The 18,070-nt window shown below is 49.8% G+C and overlaps 5 protein-coding genes across 5 annotated transcripts; 2 read left to right on the top strand and 3 right to left on the bottom strand.

Moving 5' to 3' along the window:
• Nucleotides 1-3,318: 3,318 nt before the first annotated feature.
• On the top strand, nucleotides 3,319-4,753 carry ETH_00014760 (uncharacterized protein; the record flags this gene model as incomplete). The annotated part of the gene is made up of 4 exons (XM_013376621.1): nucleotides 3,319-3,339; nucleotides 3,454-3,513; nucleotides 3,741-4,227; nucleotides 4,362-4,753. 4 exons carry the CDS (start codon nucleotides 3,319-3,321, stop codon nucleotides 4,751-4,753), a joined length of 960 nt encoding a protein of 319 aa, XP_013232075.1.
• Nucleotides 4,754-7,170: 2,417 nt separating this feature from the next.
• Nucleotides 7,171-9,407, bottom strand: ETH_00014755 (B-box zinc finger family protein, related; the record flags this gene model as incomplete). The annotated part of the gene is made up of 7 exons (XM_013376620.1): nucleotides 7,171-7,329; nucleotides 7,433-7,511; nucleotides 7,622-7,746; nucleotides 7,907-8,193; nucleotides 8,414-8,536; nucleotides 8,976-9,075; nucleotides 9,216-9,407. The coding sequence occupies 7 exons, from the start codon at nucleotides 9,405-9,407 to the stop codon at nucleotides 7,171-7,173; spliced, it is 1,065 nt and encodes a 354-aa protein (XP_013232074.1).
• Nucleotides 9,408-12,209: 2,802 nt separating this feature from the next.
• Nucleotides 12,210-13,019, bottom strand: ETH_00014750 (uncharacterized protein; the record flags this gene model as incomplete). Its single annotated transcript, XM_013376619.1, has 2 exons — nucleotides 12,210-12,536; nucleotides 12,708-13,019. The coding sequence occupies 2 exons, from the start codon at nucleotides 13,017-13,019 to the stop codon at nucleotides 12,210-12,212; spliced, it is 639 nt and encodes a 212-aa protein (XP_013232073.1).
• Nucleotides 13,020-13,923: 904 nt separating this feature from the next.
• On the top strand, nucleotides 13,924-15,247 carry ETH_00014745 (uncharacterized protein; the record flags this gene model as incomplete). The annotated part of the gene is made up of 2 exons (XM_013376618.1): nucleotides 13,924-14,546; nucleotides 14,716-15,247. The coding sequence occupies 2 exons, from the start codon at nucleotides 13,924-13,926 to the stop codon at nucleotides 15,245-15,247; spliced, it is 1,155 nt and encodes a 384-aa protein (XP_013232072.1).
• Nucleotides 15,248-15,556: 309 nt separating this feature from the next.
• Nucleotides 15,557-18,003, bottom strand: ETH_00014740 (uncharacterized protein; the record flags this gene model as incomplete). The annotated part of the gene is made up of 2 exons (XM_013376617.1): nucleotides 15,557-15,787; nucleotides 16,003-18,003. The coding sequence occupies 2 exons, from the start codon at nucleotides 18,001-18,003 to the stop codon at nucleotides 15,557-15,559; spliced, it is 2,232 nt and encodes a 743-aa protein (XP_013232071.1).
• Between the last annotated feature and the right edge of the window lie 67 nt (nucleotides 18,004-18,070).

The following is an 18,070-nucleotide window of genomic DNA, read 5'->3' as shown; positions in this document are numbered from 1 at the left end:
AACCCCACATAAACTGCGCAAGTGCTTATTTCGCCGCCCCGACTTAATTTTGAATGACAAAAGTTTAAAAAATCATCTAACAAAGAACGGAGCGCTGTTGAGTTGCCTCTGGCGTGAGCAGTGCCTTCATCAGATAGGGGATCAACGACGCACCAGCTGGTCAGCTTGCATTGTTGAACTCCGTAGGCAAACCCAAAATTGCTTGACGCCTGCTTCAGAATGCAGTCCTATGAGCCCCAAATTCATTAGACTTGCTTATATGTAAAGTAGTGGACTCTCGGGTTTTTGTGATTGGCCTGCGTCGAACCTCAAGGTACACGCTACAGGGCGAACGATCATAAGTAGTCTTCACGCCCGCAATACGTGTGCCTCACGCAGTTCCAAGGCTGTAGCTCCTGCATTGCAACCGATGGACGAAGTCTCCTTATATCGGGACCGCTAGAAAGCCACTTCACGGATTTTCGTTGAGTGTGAGCACTAGGAGAACAGGAAGCGTCTACAGAAGCCCGGATAGAGGGAATAACCCACGCTATTTGTCAACAAGGTACAACGCAAAGTTGCTTAGTTGCAAAATAAGCGCAGCTGCCAAACAGTCAAGTAGCTGATGACAGCTAGAGACAGTTAATCTGAAGCTGGAAGGAGGACAGACGAAGCAAGCTTAATAGACGTCGTTGCTAAGATTTGCACTAAAAAACCCTTTTGAATGAGTCGGCGCATCAGAATCTGGCTGGTGGCATATCGTCACGCCCTGATCCTGGCTTGTTTGCTTGCGCTAGGTTGCGGTTACTTCCTTCTCTGAAACTATCACCGCTGTAGGTACACTGGTGCGGCCACGTAGTTGCTAACTGTACAGTACATAAACTTCTACCCTCAGCAAAATGCGTGAACTCTCCACTGTGTTGATTTCAGCAGATAATATTGCCTAACACACTATAGCGCTAGGAATGGCATTCAACTGCAGGACGACTCTACATCTTCTTTCTTTGCAAGTACCGAAAGGCGGGAAAGAGGACGATGTTCTGTGCTCTGCTGCACAACTGTAGCTCTGGGAATTCCTGCTTGTGGGCTGAGCAGCGCCTACCTCAGTCCGGGCTCCGGCCAAAGTGTTGAACTGCAGGCCTTGAGAAACAGAAAAAATCAGGCTCTGAACTACTGATTGCAGTTGCGTCCTGCACCTTGAGATGTTTCACATGCCTCCGGCAAGAAACCGTGTTTCGGTTCCAATATTTGTGAATGGCCACAGCTTAAATAAGTCTCCCACAGTGAATTTGCGTATTTGGCTTTTGCGTTGAATTTGCTTTGCTTTCAGGTGCTACCAATAAATCTGCAAGAAACTTACGTCCCTCGGACTCTGAGAACCCCAGTTCACAGGAGACTGTGGATGGCGACGAAGGCTTTGAGCTTCTAGTAGGCTTAGGGCCACCTCAGCTCTTCATGTGTCGATTCCCCTGCATCATGGCAAACAAGAATTGTGTGTGCTAGGGCAGCAGCCCCTGCCTTCGTGAAAATGCAGTTACACTTCCCTTCCAAAATTGCGCACACCGTCCCTGTACTGCAGTAGGTAACTATAGCACCCTACAGTTTATATATTTCCTGATCGATATCTTCAGCATTGGTTTAGTCCAAGTCGGGTCTCTCCATAGTGTTTCTCCCCTAGCCCATACTGGCCTGTTGTGTTAAGAGGGTGCCGACAACTGCTTCACTGGCCTTCTAGGCCCTCCCATAGATAACAATGGTCACCCCACTTCTTTCCTGCCACAATCTGAGTTCTCTACTGGATTCGTCGCCGCATTTGCCAATTCGAAATTTAGCACGTCACTTCGCGTCTGTCCTTCGTGCGCTGGTAGCTGATATTCCCGGTACACCCTCGTACTTGCAGCACCTCGCAAGGCCCTAAATTTTACATTTTATCACTTTGAGTAGCACATTTATCAATGAAATGCGAGTTGTGGGGCAATTTCATGAACGGTGTTGGCCACCGTTCCTGGCCTGCAGCCCGTCCCATGGTGAATGAGCATGCACGTAGCTTGTTTCCTTCGATAGCAGCGAATTCTTCTCCAGGTATCAACACTGTTTTCAGGTTCGTTAATGCGTCAAGTGCCAACTGTTGCTGCAAAACTTGGCCTAAATACTCGGTTCCAGGAGGAGCCCGCCCCTGTAGAGCCGTTTCAGAAAATGGCACTGTGTGCCTCAACTTCTTTGTCAGATGCTGCTGTTAGAGGTTGTTGCTGCTGCTGTAAATGCTCATGTCATAATGCTGAACATATTTCTCAAAGCCACACATGTTCCGCGGTGCCCTCTGTAGCAAGCCGGAGCGCTGCTGCTAGCTGCACCCATTTTGACATTACTGAGGGCGTCCCGGGCGTCCCCTTCGCTCATAACCCCTCAGACAGCAGTTGTGGTGACCGGCACCGTCATGGCTGTTCCGAATGCGTCTGTGAGGACTGCTCTCTGAATGGGCGAAACGAACAGCGGCAACATCGCGCGTGTAGGTGTTCTCATTGCTGCATTTGTAGTTGCTCCACTCCGTCATCCAGCAGCCTTGCCGCTGTCTTGAGAAGCAATCCTTACCTGTCACAACTACCTATGGTTGGAGAAAACACTAATGAGGAACAGCTAGCGGAGGCAATCACACAGAGCGGTTACCCAGGCAAGTCTTTTCTCGGGAACTGAATATTTCACTGAGACCTTTGTGTGGAAGCAGGCAGAATGGTTGGCAGCAGCATATGCATCTCTTTAGAGCTTAGCTTTGTTTCTTAACTCTATACACAGATCTAGCTCAACGCAGCGCTTCACCGAGCTCTATCCAAAGGAACGCCACAGGTTCACTTTATGCTCATTAAAAGAACTTTTATCCTGCATGCCTTAGGCTCATTTGCGTGGGCCAAGGAGGCTTCTCCCTGCAGCTATGCTAGGCTCTGTCGTGCTGGCTTCTTGCCAGTAGCAGAGTGCTTCCAACACTCACACGGTACGCGAATGTCGAATCTCACCGTGCACAAACCACACGCGACATTGCATGAATCAGAAACAGAGATATGGAGGCGAAATTATGTTGAGTACTCGACAACCCAGTGGCGTGCGAGATGGCAGGACAGACCGTGAAGTTCTATAACCACGACAGACTGGCAAACTGAGGGATTCTCCAGTCAGTTTTGTGCCAGCTTTTCTTGTAGTTTGTTTTTTTCTGCAGATTCCGGCACAACGTTGCTGCTGCCTAAGTTACACCTAGAACGGATGTGCCTTCTGCTGAAGGCCGGGACAGGGGCACTTCCAGCCTCAAAGAATCTGCGACGCAAAGCTCGGCATTTTCTTTTCTCTATGGACAAGGCGTTTGACGAGGTGCTGATCTGTTGCATTCAGAAGTGGAGTCCTATAGACTTTTCAGAAATGAGCGCCCTCTGCTTTGTCTCGTTTTCACCATGTGTACCTTTGGCTTACTGAGTCTGGATGCAGGTGCTGGCTGGTTGTGTGCGGCGTCATGGAGAAAACTGGCTTTGGAAGCCTGTGAGGCAGGTGAGCTGGTTTGTGTTTTTCTTACTTGAAAATGTTAACGCACAGGAGAAACGATTACTCGATGCTGCCTTTGCGGGGACAGGGGAGTCGTATGGAGGTGTATCCCTCTGTCATCGCAATTGTGAACGTCTACACCTCAAAGGGAAGCCTTGTATCAGGCCTGCGTACCAACAACTGCAGTCGCATCGCAAACATATGTGTGTTGCGCGGTTTGAAATCCACCAAAGTGCCTCAGAGCTTTACACCGACGAACTCTGCGTGACACCGAACTACAACGTAGGCGGGGAGACGTGACTGAGGGGTCTCCTGGCGAATCATGTGGCAGTAGCGGTTGCGCGCCTGCAAAGCCCTGCAATGAAGACTGTCCTGAAGATGTGCAGCTTCACAGTTTCGAGGTTTGGGTGCCGCTTTGCAACATAGAAAAAGTTAAGCTCATGCCATTGCAGCGCATCTCATCGGAAGAGTCGGAAGCATCAATTGATTCCGCAGAAGAAGCATCTGCAACCACAACGGATTTGTCGGAAGTGTTGGCTTCTCTTGGCTCGTCTAGTCATGTAGGGGAGCCGAGTTCAAGGTATAAGGACCTTTGTCTTGTAGCTGGAGAAGTTGGTGTCTCCATAGGCAGTGTCTACACCAGTCTCACCGCTTTCACGGATGCTGACTCAGCTGGCACTGCTCAACTTGCAGCTACTCGGCTGCTTCTCAGTAAATCAGGTGACCAAAGCAATTCGGCTGCGCATGGGAACACGATCCCGGCCGCTGTGCTGTTCACGCTGCACGCGCGTAGGAGTCGTAAGTTCAGTTATGGCTAAGCTGCATTGCTTGCTGCGTTATGCGTGAGACTCCAGGGTATGAGCTTCTGGACTTGGGGATGCAGCTGCCATACAAGGAGTCGCTGGGGGCGAAAGCTTTTCCCCGCAGCGTTTTCTTAAGACTGTTCAGAAGACTTCGAGAGAGGCATGCTGCACCGCTAGAAGCTGTTCTGCAGTATTACCAAGGAATTTCACATTCTGCGAACGAGATGCGAAATGGAGCAACCGAGAGGGCACAAGGCGGGCGCGCAGCGAAAAGAAATGAACCACAAACTACAGCCTGTGGTAAACGAAGCGAGGAACTGAGTGAATTTCGCGCTCCAGAGGGGTTCATTGAATGCCGCAATCTTTTAGCTGTGCTTGGAGGGCCACATAACACGTTGGATGCCGTGGAAGGAGTCAACTCTGGTGAGACAGCGAAATACTAAGCACCTTTGTAGTAGAAGCAAGGTCCTTCATAACGTGACTGAGCCGAATTCTTTCTACTTAGGGGGAAGTGGGTGTAGCGGGACCATATTCTCAAGGTTGCTGTCGCATTAATAGTCTGCAAGACACAGCGAGCTTCAGCCCACACAAAGACAGGAAATTCTACTCACTAGACTCGAGAATTGCTGGATCCTCCTGTGTTTGTTTCCTCAGCTAGGGGGCGTCAGCCATTGAACGCACTCGTTGGTTCCGTGCCGCATGGAATTCAAGGGCAAGCAGGCCGTACAAGCTGAATGCGTCAGAGATCAAAGGCCACCAAGCGCGGCCTCACTGTGCACGAGGCTGAATTCTTGGTGTACTGTTTTGGAGTGAGTAAGGACAGCCGGTAGGCGCAAAGATAGGAGATGACTCTCCCGCATTCAAGGTGTCGCAGGGGAGCGATGGAGCTATGGGATCTTACTAGCACCCGAATTGGGCTCAATATAGAGCTGATGTTTCGCTCAATCGGACCATAAGGCTTCGTGTTGTAGTGCAGGGAACCATTAAATCGAACAACGCTATTGATCTGATATATGCTAGCCGAGTGTGGACGATGACGGATCACAGCGTTTTGAAGGCAGGATAGTCTTTGAAGGAGTTAATCGTCACTACCAATGCCGTCACAAACCAAATAGTGCCAAGACCAAGGCAAAACCAGCAATACTGCGGCGGACAAACGGCCAAATTTCCAAATGGGTTGCATGAATACCTGCGTTTAAAGCATGCTACTGCTACGCACGCTGCGTGCGGGGAAAAGATTGGACGGCGACTGCAGTTCCGCCTTGTACATTGGAAGTGCGCGTAAAGTGGTCATGCGGTGTGCTTCACTTCAAGGGGTTTCTATGCGTACTCTGGATAGCTACATTTGCAGCTTAGATGTTTGTAGTGCTATGTAATGTTATGGGTCGTATGTAAGGCCCCTATTGCAACTGACGGAATTACATGCAAGGCACTGTGGTAGGCTACAAAGTCTGTACTGCGGGAACGACACTTGCTTCTACGCAGAGCCTGTGTCTGAGAGACAGCAGCATACGCCAAGGCAAGAACAAAAGCCCGTTTATGCAAAAACAGTAAACCTCGTAGAGAGTAGTACGGAACTTCCTTGCTGGCTTGCTGGCTAATGACTTCGCTCCAAGACTCATCACTGACCTCAGGGAAACTGACCGGCGCCCGGAGCCGGTCGAGCCGGTCGAGCGAGGGAACGTGATATATTTCATTCTCTTTTACCTTGTATCCGATGCAATTCTCTGTGTCGCAGTGCGGAGTCCGTAAGAAATTCGACCGTACCGTCCAGACGCATGTTTGGCTGAATATTCGGTGCACAAATATCCCCAAATAGATTCGCCTAGTATAGTGTTTCTTTACTGTAGACGTGTTACTGAGGTCTTAACTATCCCAGCTAGTTCGTTGTAATCTTGTATCAAGCTCACCAAAACCATCTGGGAGAGGTCTGACCAGTCGCCGCTGAGCGATTCTACTTCGTCTCTTTGGCGGCATTGCCGAAGCCTGCACATCATTCCACAATGGAAGAAAACACACTACTGAACTGTGTTTCTACGAGCCAAATTAAGCTTATGAGCCTCTCGATGCAGTTTGGAAGTGGGGACGCCATAGGGTTCAGGTTGCAATCACGAATCACCATGCAGCCAAGAAGTCGGCTGGGGGTAGTACGGAACGCAAAAGCCGCAGAAATTGCTCGCTCCACTCAATCATATCCATCCGTCTTTGCAGCTCGAATTGCTGGGACAGAACTGCACCCATTTTATCTTCCGTGCACGACTGGGGGGATATGCGGCTCACAACATAGCTAAGAAATTCGCAGTTTTTTGCGGTGCGGAGGCAGAGCAAAGTACCTGCTTCCACGGAACGTAGTCGCCATTGAAGTCACGATGTATCTAGCTAGCCAAGGGGCTTTCAGATAGTTTCGGTGGATTGTTACAGAGCTCTGGTTGCTCACCTTAAGCTGATTCATCGATTCTCCCAGGATGGAGTAACACCTCTGCTCGACGGATCGATAGTTACAGCGAGCGCCGCTGAATAAAAGAGCAAGGACAGCGGCAACGGCTTTTGCAGTCGCAGGTCAAAAGAAGCAAAAGCAGCCAGCAAAAGCCCTGGCAAGACCTACTCAATCAGAATCTGAAGCCTTTCGAGCCTTTCTTTCAGGTCTGTCTTGCGCTTATTTAAAATGAGGTGGGGTTGGCGAGCTCTCTCTAAAACACCAGAGTATGCCAGTGAAAGCGATATTAATGTGGGCGTTCCTGCGTGCATTAAGCGTGCACGCACGCAGGCATCTTCAAGTCTGTAGGCCAGCCGCCACAATGGAGGTCCATACTACCACCGGAAGTCTCATTCATTAGCCCTACCGGCGTCCTGTCAAGCCCTAGTCACCTTCGAAGTCGTTGGCGGCTGAGCCACCCGTTACATCTGCGTGGATGTGGTTGGGTCGGCAAAGTCGGCAGACAGGAGCATGACACATTGTACAGAATGACTCGTAGGCTTCTTCTGTATGTTGCTTGCACCGTCCACTTGGTTTGGGCATCTGAGCGCTCACGAAATCAGGGAAGCAGCAGCACTTTGTGCTTCCCTTCAAAACACAATCTAGCTCTTGGGGCATCAATCTACGGAACCTGTGAGCTTCTAACCTCATTTAGAGGGACTCTAATGTGCCTTGAAACAAGCTTGTTGTGGGAGTGTAGGCGCCCGTCACAAGCCTCACACAGCCTGAGGAAACGAGTCCAGAACAAAGAGAATGTAATGGGAAAACACCATGTGCTGTGCCTTTTGAATTTTTATATGAGTCTTATCAACTTTTCTAATTTGTGCACTCGTACTTGGCCGTGTCCGCTGGGCACCATATTGAAGCAGGGAAGTCCTGGCAAGCTTCACATAGGGGTACGGCAAATAGCTCAGGTTCTGTAGAATCTACTTCAAAGAGCACCAAGTAAACTGGCAATACCTAAGATGCCGCAAGGTGCAATTCGCATGACACACTTTGAAGTTCTTCAGCAAGCGGCGGCTACGTGACATTTTTGCCACATAAGAAACCAACAAACTTGTCTGGGCGAAAGTCGAAATACCAGACTTTGTATCCATTGCTGGTCTTGCAGTGATCTAACCTGTGATGAATCGTAGACAACATATTCCTGGCGCATTGTGTGTTGAGGCAACACTCCTGCTGTAGCCATGGAGAGCCCCTTCTTGACCTGCTGAATGGCTTCCCTTCTCCTGACACTAGACGAGCCTTTAGTCAAGTACTGGTCAGGATCATCAAAGAAGACAGTGAGTGTCTCTGTAGGGGCTGTGTTTCCATTTTCAAGATACGCACTATCGTATTCCTGAGGAAGCGTGGTGCGTTCTCCTGACGCTTCCCTTTCATCCTTCATGACCACTGAGTGACCTACTCCTGAAGACCGAGCAAAATCGAGTCTTTGATGACAAACAAAACTTTTGGAGCACCCGTACAGCGATCCCCAGTACAGTTTGCTTCGCTGGAGACGCAAGTAGCCTACACGGGATACTTTCGCTATCGAATTAATGCAACGGCTCACAAGTAGCCTTTAGCCCCTTTAAAGGAGGCAGCTGCGAGCTGCGCCGCTGCAGAATTTGTTACGACGGTTCCTCACCAACTTTGCACAGAAAAAACTCATAAACACGTCGTTCTCCACTGAGAAGTTGGGATTTCGCCGCCTCAATGAAAGCCGAGCGTTCATCTTTTTGTTGCTCTTTCGCACTGGTCGTCAACTCAGCTGCGCAGCACACATTGGAACACTTGTATGCATCTTGGGAAAGGACAGAGGATCACTAATATCGAAAACGGAAGAACCCCACAGGGCAAAGAACATATGGCAGTTTTTGTCGAGGACCAGGATACAGAAGCAGGTGTGCTTGCTGCCTGCTGGTGGAGGATGTAATGTGTGGAGTAGCAGCCCCTTGTAGAGCTATTGCCTACATGATGGGAGTGTGAATGGATCCACAGCTTGAGCTGATGCCCCGCGAAGAAGAGGAATTCCCTGCAGGCTTAACAAATATGCACAAGCGTATAGTCGCCTTCGCTGTGCTTCAGTGGCCTCACATCCGCCAAGAGAAGGCAACAGACGGCGACAACTTTGGTGCTTTTGTTCTGGAAGTTGTGCAGTGTTAAGACTAACACCACACACCTGAAATTTCCGAGTACAAATTTCATACCCCTAGAGTCAATTTTGAAGCCGCGTCTAGTGACATTTTGAATAGTGTTCTCCTCGTCAAGCAGTGAAGCTTCCACGAATGAATAAACCACCAGACGCCGCTGCACAGAGACCAAAGGGAGAGCGCTTCTTCGCATGCTTCTCGGTGCATGAAGGCTGGCAATTTTTAGTCATATTCATGGCCATTTGCACGCCTATTTGGCGCAAACTGAGCAATTTAGTCTGACGACGTTGATCTCACGGCTGTACGTCTCTCAAACTGGTTCACCACCTGCGGCGGAGACAGGTGCCACGCCTGGAGAAGCTTCACACGAGACGTTCGTGTGCTTATTTGGAGCATGTACTCAATAAATGCCCATTCGTCAGAATACCGAATCACGGCTGCTATCTGGTCGTCCGAAATCCGACCGAAGCCGGCTTCCTGCGCAGCCATTTTCTCGAGTTGGTGCTGAAGCCGATGGTTTCGATTAATTTGTGCGTCCACTAAACATATTGTACTACAAAATGACACGGAGAACGCAGCTACCTACAAACAAGCTGTCACGAAATACAGACTAGTACGCTTGTATGGCAACGGCCTGAAGGTCAACTTCATCTTGCAAACCCTGCAACAAATGAGCAAATGTGGCCCGCAAAGTGGTCCAATTACTTTTACATGTGTTTTAAATACTTTTCTAGTCGTCATGTTGTCGAACGAAGCCTCTGTGAGGGGAATTCAAGAAGTTGCGTGTCGTTTGTGATAGGTCACTAAGATCACGTCTTTCCCAAGTGCCTGTAAAATGAAGAGTTTTACGAGCTTTATTGCAGTTAAAAGCTTGCGTGTATGATCTGATGCAATAATAACATGTGTCTTAGGTTTATTCTTGTATAATGAAATTCCGTTCACCCAAACTGTCCTTCTGGAACGGTGGGAATTTCACTAAGCAGAATTTCACCCTGCCAGGTCATCTTCTGCCACAGAGTTTGACAACTTCTTCCATACACGCTCTCACAACCACAAAAGTGGCAAAATTTGAACTGAAGGAGACTATGAGGAATGCTTTTCTAGTTGCCAGTTCGAGAAGTAGCGGAGGAGATCGCTAGGGTGTACTGCTGGCTCCGTCACGCGCTCAGACCAGTGATAAGATTAGAGAGGAAGAATAACCAATCTTAGGTACTTTATTAGATACGTTCTGCGTGGGATTTCGTTCCGGACAGTTCTTGAAATAACGACGCGGTTTGGATGATATTTGCAACCTGACGCTTGCCTGTGGACAAGAGCACGTCGGGCGCAGTCCCCAGTTTGGCTAAGTATAACGAATCCTTCACTAATTCAAGGCCATAACCTGACTAAAGCACTAGTACTCTTGCTCCAAAGAGCCCAGTTTACTAGGGCGTGCCTCATCTCTTCACAACCGAAAACGTGAGGCAGGTCCATTGGACAAGCCCACTGAAACAAACCCATCGAAAACTTCCAAGAATTTCACTTCTAGTGAAATTATTGCGGTGTAAGGCAGTAGTCTTGACAAGCCTATTTCGGTTTAGTTTCCGAAGGAAACGGTTTCGCGAGCCATCCTATCGCAGCCTGCGGAACTACCACTGGTTGCGGCATGAAGAACGCGGCACTGAAATACGGTCGCCTTCAATGACTGAGAGAAAGGCAACTGCACACGCTGACTATTATTTAGATGCGGATTCAGGCTAGAAGTTGGATCATATGGTGTCTCCCTTCGATCCCTATGGCTGAGAGAAGATTGCAGCTAGCATTTGCTTGAAGCACAAAGTTTGGTGAAACTCAAACTACTAGCCGAAGGTCAGGTTCAGCAATATGGCGCTCCTACCGCTGGCCACACGAAAAAGCGGGCGGAAGATATTTGACCTCGTATCAGAAGCAGAATGGAGATCCAAAGCAAGGAAGAACATTAGAGATAACCGGAAAGCTTTGTAGTTTCGCCGCGCCTCTGTCTGCACGAAGGAGCGTGAGCAAGTAACTGTACAGCATTTACATGAGCAACGGAAGAGACCCCCTCACACCGGGAGGATGTCGCAACGCACTGCTAGTGGATTGCTGCCTACTTCGCTGTGCTGCCGCTCTTTGGTCCCCTCGTACTCAAAGAAAAACTCAATGTTATTTTGTATACACCGGATATGGACCGAACTGCCTCACGACGTTATGAACCCAACTCAAGTGATACTTTAATGGGGAGCAGCTTCTTGCTTCTTCAACCAGAGTTATTATCTAATTTACTTATTTACGATCCCAGCCTGTGGAGTTATTCATATTTAATACGGAAGGAGAGATTTGAACTCTCATAGAAAAACTTTTCCCCCCACCCGTTTCTCTTGGGGCCGCCACAGCTTCGCATGAATGCGCACCAATGCGTCCACCCTTTGCATGCTCTATGCTAATCCTACGCTCATCCCGGGCAGGCTTCAAGGACTCTTCTGAGTGTTACTACTGTGTATGGTCTCCAAGTCTGAAATTCACACTAAACCGAAGGCAGTCATACGTGCTAAATATACTAGCGCGGTGTTCCACCTAGCTCATGCTTGTAATTATTTGTACAACTCCTTTGCGCCTAGCAACTTCTGTATCATCCCCCAAAGTAAACACTTGACTGCCTACTTCGTTGCACGTTAAGCCGAATGGCTGAAAAGCTCTTCGCCCCAGCGTCTGGGTGCAATTCTTTCTCGAGAAGCGACTCAAGCGAGCAACGACAGGTAAGTGCATAAGTCGAAAAAGTATCGGCTCCTATCAGTAGCACTAATACAGGACTGCCTAAGCCGTGCCACCTCTTGACCACGCAGAAACGACAGAACTTTATGTTATACTGGTCGCCAGTAGGCCCTTGGCAAAAGAAAAAGCAGGATCCACCAAGTGAATATACCTCGCTGAAGCCACCATGGTCGGATCTTGAGTTGGCTTAACAAAAGAAGAAGTCTCCCGCCGCTGTTTGCACCAGTTCTAACAATTGAGCATACCGGGAACCAGCCTTCCAGTTCGCAGGAAGCCAAGACCAAGGCCCATTGGAGTGGTTGCAAGGCATGTTCAGCTCAGTCCTACTAAACCGCAAACTTTACTCCTATTTGTCTAGCACGAGCTTCTAAACCGACAGCTGAGAGGTGCGGTAACGTACTAATTGGCCCAGCCGCAGTCCATTGTATCCTGCGGTGACTGCTATCATACAATGCCCACTGAATTGCCTCACGGCTGCTTTCCGAGAGTCCGAACATCGCGTATAGCAGGCGCATCAGTCTAGTCTTCCGGCTGTTTCAAGAGCCACATCAATATTCGAGGTGTGCGGAAGATGCGGAATCCCTTGCTCGTGGGCAACAGAGGGTAGACATCTTCGAAAAAGTAGTAAAAGTGTCCAACTGCAATGCCAACGAGATGGTCCGCCATGTTCCACCCCACTAACAATGATAGCAATGCAAGTAAAAATGGAAGGTAGGGAGCCTGTACAGGCATAAAAAAAATGGACAGACGAGTATTCGGATTTCGTCGACCCCAGATGTAGGTCATGACGTTGATCATCGAGCCGCTGAAGAAGTATGAGCTGACTCCGAAAATGTATGAGAACGCCTGAAAAACACAATGTTGGTCAAAGAAGGCGACACAACGAACAAATTGTTTTCGATGAAAAAATTAGGAAGGGGACATGGGGTCGGCTGTCACATCTGTTTATATTATAGAGGGTTTCCCATCAACGACAGCTGCAAACGCGCCTATAATGTAACTGCTACTTAGACGTACCAGAAGAAGGCCCCCAGTGCATATAAGCATCCACAGAAATGTCGCACTGCGGCGATGCTCCTCCAAGGTTGAGCAGTAGAAGATCAAGACATAAACATTCCAGAAGAAGTGTAAAGAAAACGTTCCAAAGAAAAGGAAACAGGTAATTAAGCGCCAGACTTGTGCGTGTGCAAATACAAGCTGCCAGTTCATATATAAAGAGAACGGAGAGATGATCTCAAGCGTGCATAGTGCCATCAACACGGTGGACGCCACGAGACAGACCCGAGTCACTGGAGGGATGTGTGTGAGAAACAAGTCCACTTGTTCCATCTTGAGACCATGTGCAGACTGCTATGCGAAGATCTCCAGTAAACAACAAACGGGCGAAGAAAAGGGACATGCTTTTCTCTACTCGGGCGCTGCTGGGGCTGAGAGCAAACCATCAACCACTCCACAGGAGCTGCTCAGCTGTCCCGTGAAAAGCCTTCATTTATAGACACGAGGTATTTGTTCCACCTCACGCATGACATGCATCCAAGACTAGGCCGACAACGGTCTCCTGAGCTAGCGCTTGGTCTTGTGAAGAGGGCCCCAAATCCCCTTGCGGGAAAGAGTTGGCAGCTACTATGTCTCACTAGTTCCACTCTATCTGTTTTAAATCGTATAAAACTAGCAACTGCAATTCCTCAAAACTCACTTTCGCCCGTTGAAGATGCCAGCAATGCTCATAGGGCTGGCAAGCATGCGTAACTCAGGCAGCGAAATATGCATGGACAACTCAAACGTCACTTCTTTCTTTCATGAAAGCGTGACAGGTCCATTCAGTACATATTATTTTACGAATAATTTCCGTAAAGGCGTATCTTGCGCCGGAACTTTATTACTTTCCTACTTGCGGCTCCAGGGTCTGTTTAAGCGCCGTCGGTTATCTACTCCTGTTCGCGGTCATTCACTACAATTTGCTTAATTAAACGCTTTACTGCTCTTTGGAGGCTGGCAGAGTTGAGGTGGGGACTGTATCTAAGAGCCCCTTCAAGGTTTTTGCTTCAATGGCAGGACAGAATGCGCATCGAATGCGCTCACTTCTACTTGGTCCACATTCATATGTACCAAGGCTGAAGAAGTGTACGTGCTCATGAAGACTTAGCGGAGCCCCCAGTGCCGATCACGCGAAGGGCAGTGAGTATAGCTACTGTTCTGAAAGCGACTTCATTTCTTCCTTCGTGCCTGCAAAATGAAAGTGCTGGAAGAACGATGCGATGTGATAACTAACATGGAAGTAATGTTGCTTCTAGTCCAACAGCAACAATTACTTCCATCCGTCGAGAGCTTATTGCGTCATGCAAGCAAGCCAAGTTCTGCCAGTCCAGGCAGCGCCGCACCAGCTGCAGACTCCAAGGGAGACTCTCGGAACAGTAACGACCGCCAAAGCGGCGCCAATGGGCAGTGCGAGCCGACTGTTGAGCGTCTCAAGCTGGACCACGTGAAGGAGCTGCTTTACCAGCACACTTTCAACCAAATGGTACAGGATTATATTCGCAAGACGTGTCCTTACCTTCACCTCGCGCGGGTGCCGCCTGACCCGCGGAGCTCTCAAGATCGAACCCGCATGCACAATAACACAAAGGCCCCAACGAAGCGTAGCCCTTCGGGCCAAACGGGAAACAGAAGAACAAGTGGAGTTACCGGCAACCGCCAAGGGGGAAATTTGTCCCTCATCAGCAAGCATTGTCGCGAGTGCCTTGACGCCTTAGTGCATCGTTTCGGCCTCACTGATCTGGAGTTGCTAACCATAATGAACTTGGGGGCCTTCAAGCCCGTTGAAATATACACGTACCTGGACGACTGTCCAAACAGGTTAGCGCTTGCAAGGACCGCTGCATGGGTCCTCTATGTGTGCAAAGGTCCCAAAATTATTAATTTTAGCTGCTTTTAGCTGCACTTGCACCCGTAGCCCAAGAGAAGCACTGCAGGATAGCTGGTGCCGACGGGCTGCGGCCCTGCCCGTGTTACATGCGGCGTTCAGATTCACAGAGGAAGACGCTGCAGCGATGCTACATTTGATTGATCTCGCGCTGGTGCAACAGCAACCACTCCCACCGGCGCCTGAACCTGCAAGAGAAGAAGCAGCCCCAATGGCTGTCGATGCGCAGGCTGACCCACAGGAAGCATCTGCCCCTGCCGCAGCTGAATTCCAAGCGCTTCAGCTGCAGCATGAGGAGTTGGAAGATGAGGCAAGGGAGTTGGGTGCTCAGCAGCATCAAGTGCAGCTAGAAGCAAACGAGACAGTCGGCTCGCCGGCCAACAGTCAACTGACAGTAAGGAAGGACAACGGGAACGACGAGCAGCACAACAGCAGCTCAGCAGCTAATGCTTGTCTAGGTGTATCAGATACATTGGATCTGTTCGCGCCTGCAGAAGCAGCATCAGAACCTGGTGCTTGCAAAGCAGGATCTGCTGATGCTACTCCAAAAGAAGCAAAGCCCAGAGCCAAGGCTGTACGTGGTGCTGCTAAACGCCGACCCGTTAGCAGGCGGAAACGAGTAATTGACGACTAACGTAGCTGTAGCACTTTCTCCCTACTCTATTTATGTTGCCCTGCGGATATGTGAAGCCTAATGATTTTCGCCAGAGACACCTCAGTTTGTCGGCGCAGGCTCGTGCTCCTCATGCGCACATGCACAATGTGAAAAGGTAGAATTATGCTGCTGAACATGTGTGCATCATGCTGTCAATTTCGAGTTGCATATCTATGCTGCTCGCTGGGTATCTCTAATCTTATTGTTCGCCAGCGGCTTCAGCAAACGCTGAAACATCGCGGACATTTTTCTGTGGCGCCCGCCAGGGTGGTTGCTTTGACCTGTCAGTCAGTGACTGGAGGCTTCAGAGTCTTCTGACTCTACCTCAAGGGAAAGAGACCCCTCGAGGGCATACATGATGAGGTCATCCCGGCGACGCAGGGACCAAAACGTGAGTCCCGATGATGGGGAAGAACTCTGGCAGTTCCTAGCACCAACAGGATGATACCCTCCGGTGGCCAGGAGGCAGTTGCTGGTGTCTGGAACAGGTGCAATACAAGTCAAATTGTCTTCTCGTGCCTGAAAACCGACACCATACCCTTTTTAGAGCCAAGTTTCAATACGAACAGGCATCTTGCTATTCACTTTTTTGCCATTCTACACACCGGGGTGATCTGGATTCCTGAACACGCTGCTTGCCAGCCTGCTTACGCATCGTCACATTTACTTGAAAACTGCAGTTCTACTGCGGCAACAGCAACGACAGAAATGCATGCGGTCATGTCTGCACTCACCAAGTCGCCTTCTGTCCAGCTTAGTACGACGCCTGTCGTGGAGTCCCACAATTTTAGGCCGTCATAGATCCGGGCACCCCCACAGCCATCCGCTGTAGAGCCACCATATCCAACTACGAGGCCTCCCCATAGCCTGCACTTAAAAGGGGACGTTGCTGCTTCTGCTCGGACGAATGCTGGGTGTAGTGGCCCACAGCTCGAGATGAACTGCGACAGCTGCGGGTGGAGAAGGGGAAATAGCAACGGCTTGGTAACTGCGTTTGATTTATCAACAGCTGCTTCTTCTATCTGTGGGGTCGTTCGTACGGAGTCATGGGTGCCAGCACCAGCCATGCAAAGCGGCATGTCACCGCCGCTATGGGCGCAGTCCATATCTCTTCCATTTGTTGGTCGCATAACTGGTCGTAGCTTACCACATTTCACTTCTCGGTGCATAGCCTTGGAACCAGAACTAGTATGTCCAGTAGGAGTGGTTGCTGAACTCTGGATCTTGGCCAGATACTTCCAAAACCTTTGCCTGCATTTGTGAGCATACCTGCTTGTCGGGCCCTGCAGTGTGAAATGTAGAATACGAAGGAAACTGCCGTTGCCTGCCGCTGCGGATATCACTGGTCTTGTGAGGTCCTTTGCCAGTCCTTCATACCTCGGCCAATCCAACTGGGCAGCGTGCTGCTGCAGCCCTTTGAATGAGTGAGATAAGCAAAACGAATCCGTGAAGGCAACGGCACCATCCGCGGGACTTTTGAGGTTGATAGTTCTATTGGACTGGACAAGATTTACTAGTTGTGCTCGATGATACATGCACCGATATGGCGCGCGCGAACAGTAAGAGGTAATCCCAGTCTCCTGAGGTGAACTCTCCAGCTCATCAGTACTTCGTGAGCTAGATATTACGTTTTTTTCCCAACCTCGAATGTCAGACACACTATAATGACTTTCGGTGGTGCCATTTGCCTGCTTGTCCAACTGTTCTTGGCGGAGCTTCGACACACAGAGGCAGCGGCATTCGCAATGCCAGCACATTTTGCAGAAGGTTCCTCCAACGCCGCCCGTCTGCAGAATATACTTGGCGTTAGGCGAAAACTGAACGTACTCTGCTGCGCAAGCATCAGCAGATGCAATGGTTTTGACAGTGCGTAATCCATCCGATAGGCTGAGGAGCACTGTTTCGCCATCGGTTCCTTGCAGCTTCCGATCCATACTTGTGGGCTCAGCAGTACGATGACGAGCAACAGAACCTGCCAGCAACGATCCATCTGGAGACACATCGAACGCCTTGAAGCAAGTCCGCCATCCAGCACCATGGTCTTCGCTTGGTCCTAACCTCCTTGCTTCCAGCGGATACGCGACGGGATCTCCGTTGCTGGAACCTGCAGAACTATAATGAAACGGAAATCGGAGGTCAAAAAGGCGGAGCCACCGGTCTTCCCGGCCTCCAGTGAGGAAAAGCTGCGGATGGAGCGCTATTCCTGTGCCAATCCCACACACAGCGCCGTCATGTGCAGACGGGAGACGCAACGTCGGACAGAACTTCTGCCCAAGGAGCTTTGCAGTGATGCCTGAAGTACGCGCGTCGAACACCATTACATCGCCATTTGGAGCGCCGGAAAAGATGAGAGGGGCACCTGGGTCTCGGTTTATATGGGTACATGAACGGCGGTGGCCATTATTTGCATTTGCACCACTCCCCGGACTCAGCTGAATTTCTGAGATGAAAGAGCCGCAATTCATGTCGAACGTAAGAAGATCATTTTCAGACGTGCACGCTAACGCCAGCGACGGACTGTGCGGCGTAAATAAGATGTCGCAGACTTCCCGGGAGCGAGAACTAAAACAATATTGCGGTAATGGCAGCACGTAGCTTGCCACGGGGAAAATTGCACTCGGTGGTTTGTAGTGCGGTCGGCACAGTGCAAGTAGATGAGTATCCACTGTAGCTCGTCCTTCAGCAAGAGACCCGTAAGCCAAAGAACAAATTGAGCTGGAGAGCAACCGCTCCATTTCGTTGAGGTGTGCCCTAATGCTGTCTCCTCTACAGCAGGCAAACGGCTTGGAACGGCTCAAAATA

The sequence above is a fragment of the Eimeria tenella genome, genomic scaffold, assembly GCF_000499545.2.
Source record: "Eimeria tenella Houghton genomic scaffold, Eth_scaff38, whole genome shotgun sequence".
NCBI classification, from domain to species: domain Eukaryota; phylum Apicomplexa; class Conoidasida; order Eucoccidiorida; family Eimeriidae; genus Eimeria; species Eimeria tenella.
The sequence above is the reverse complement of the archived record's forward strand: the minus strand, read 5'-3'. Positions and strand labels throughout refer to the sequence as shown.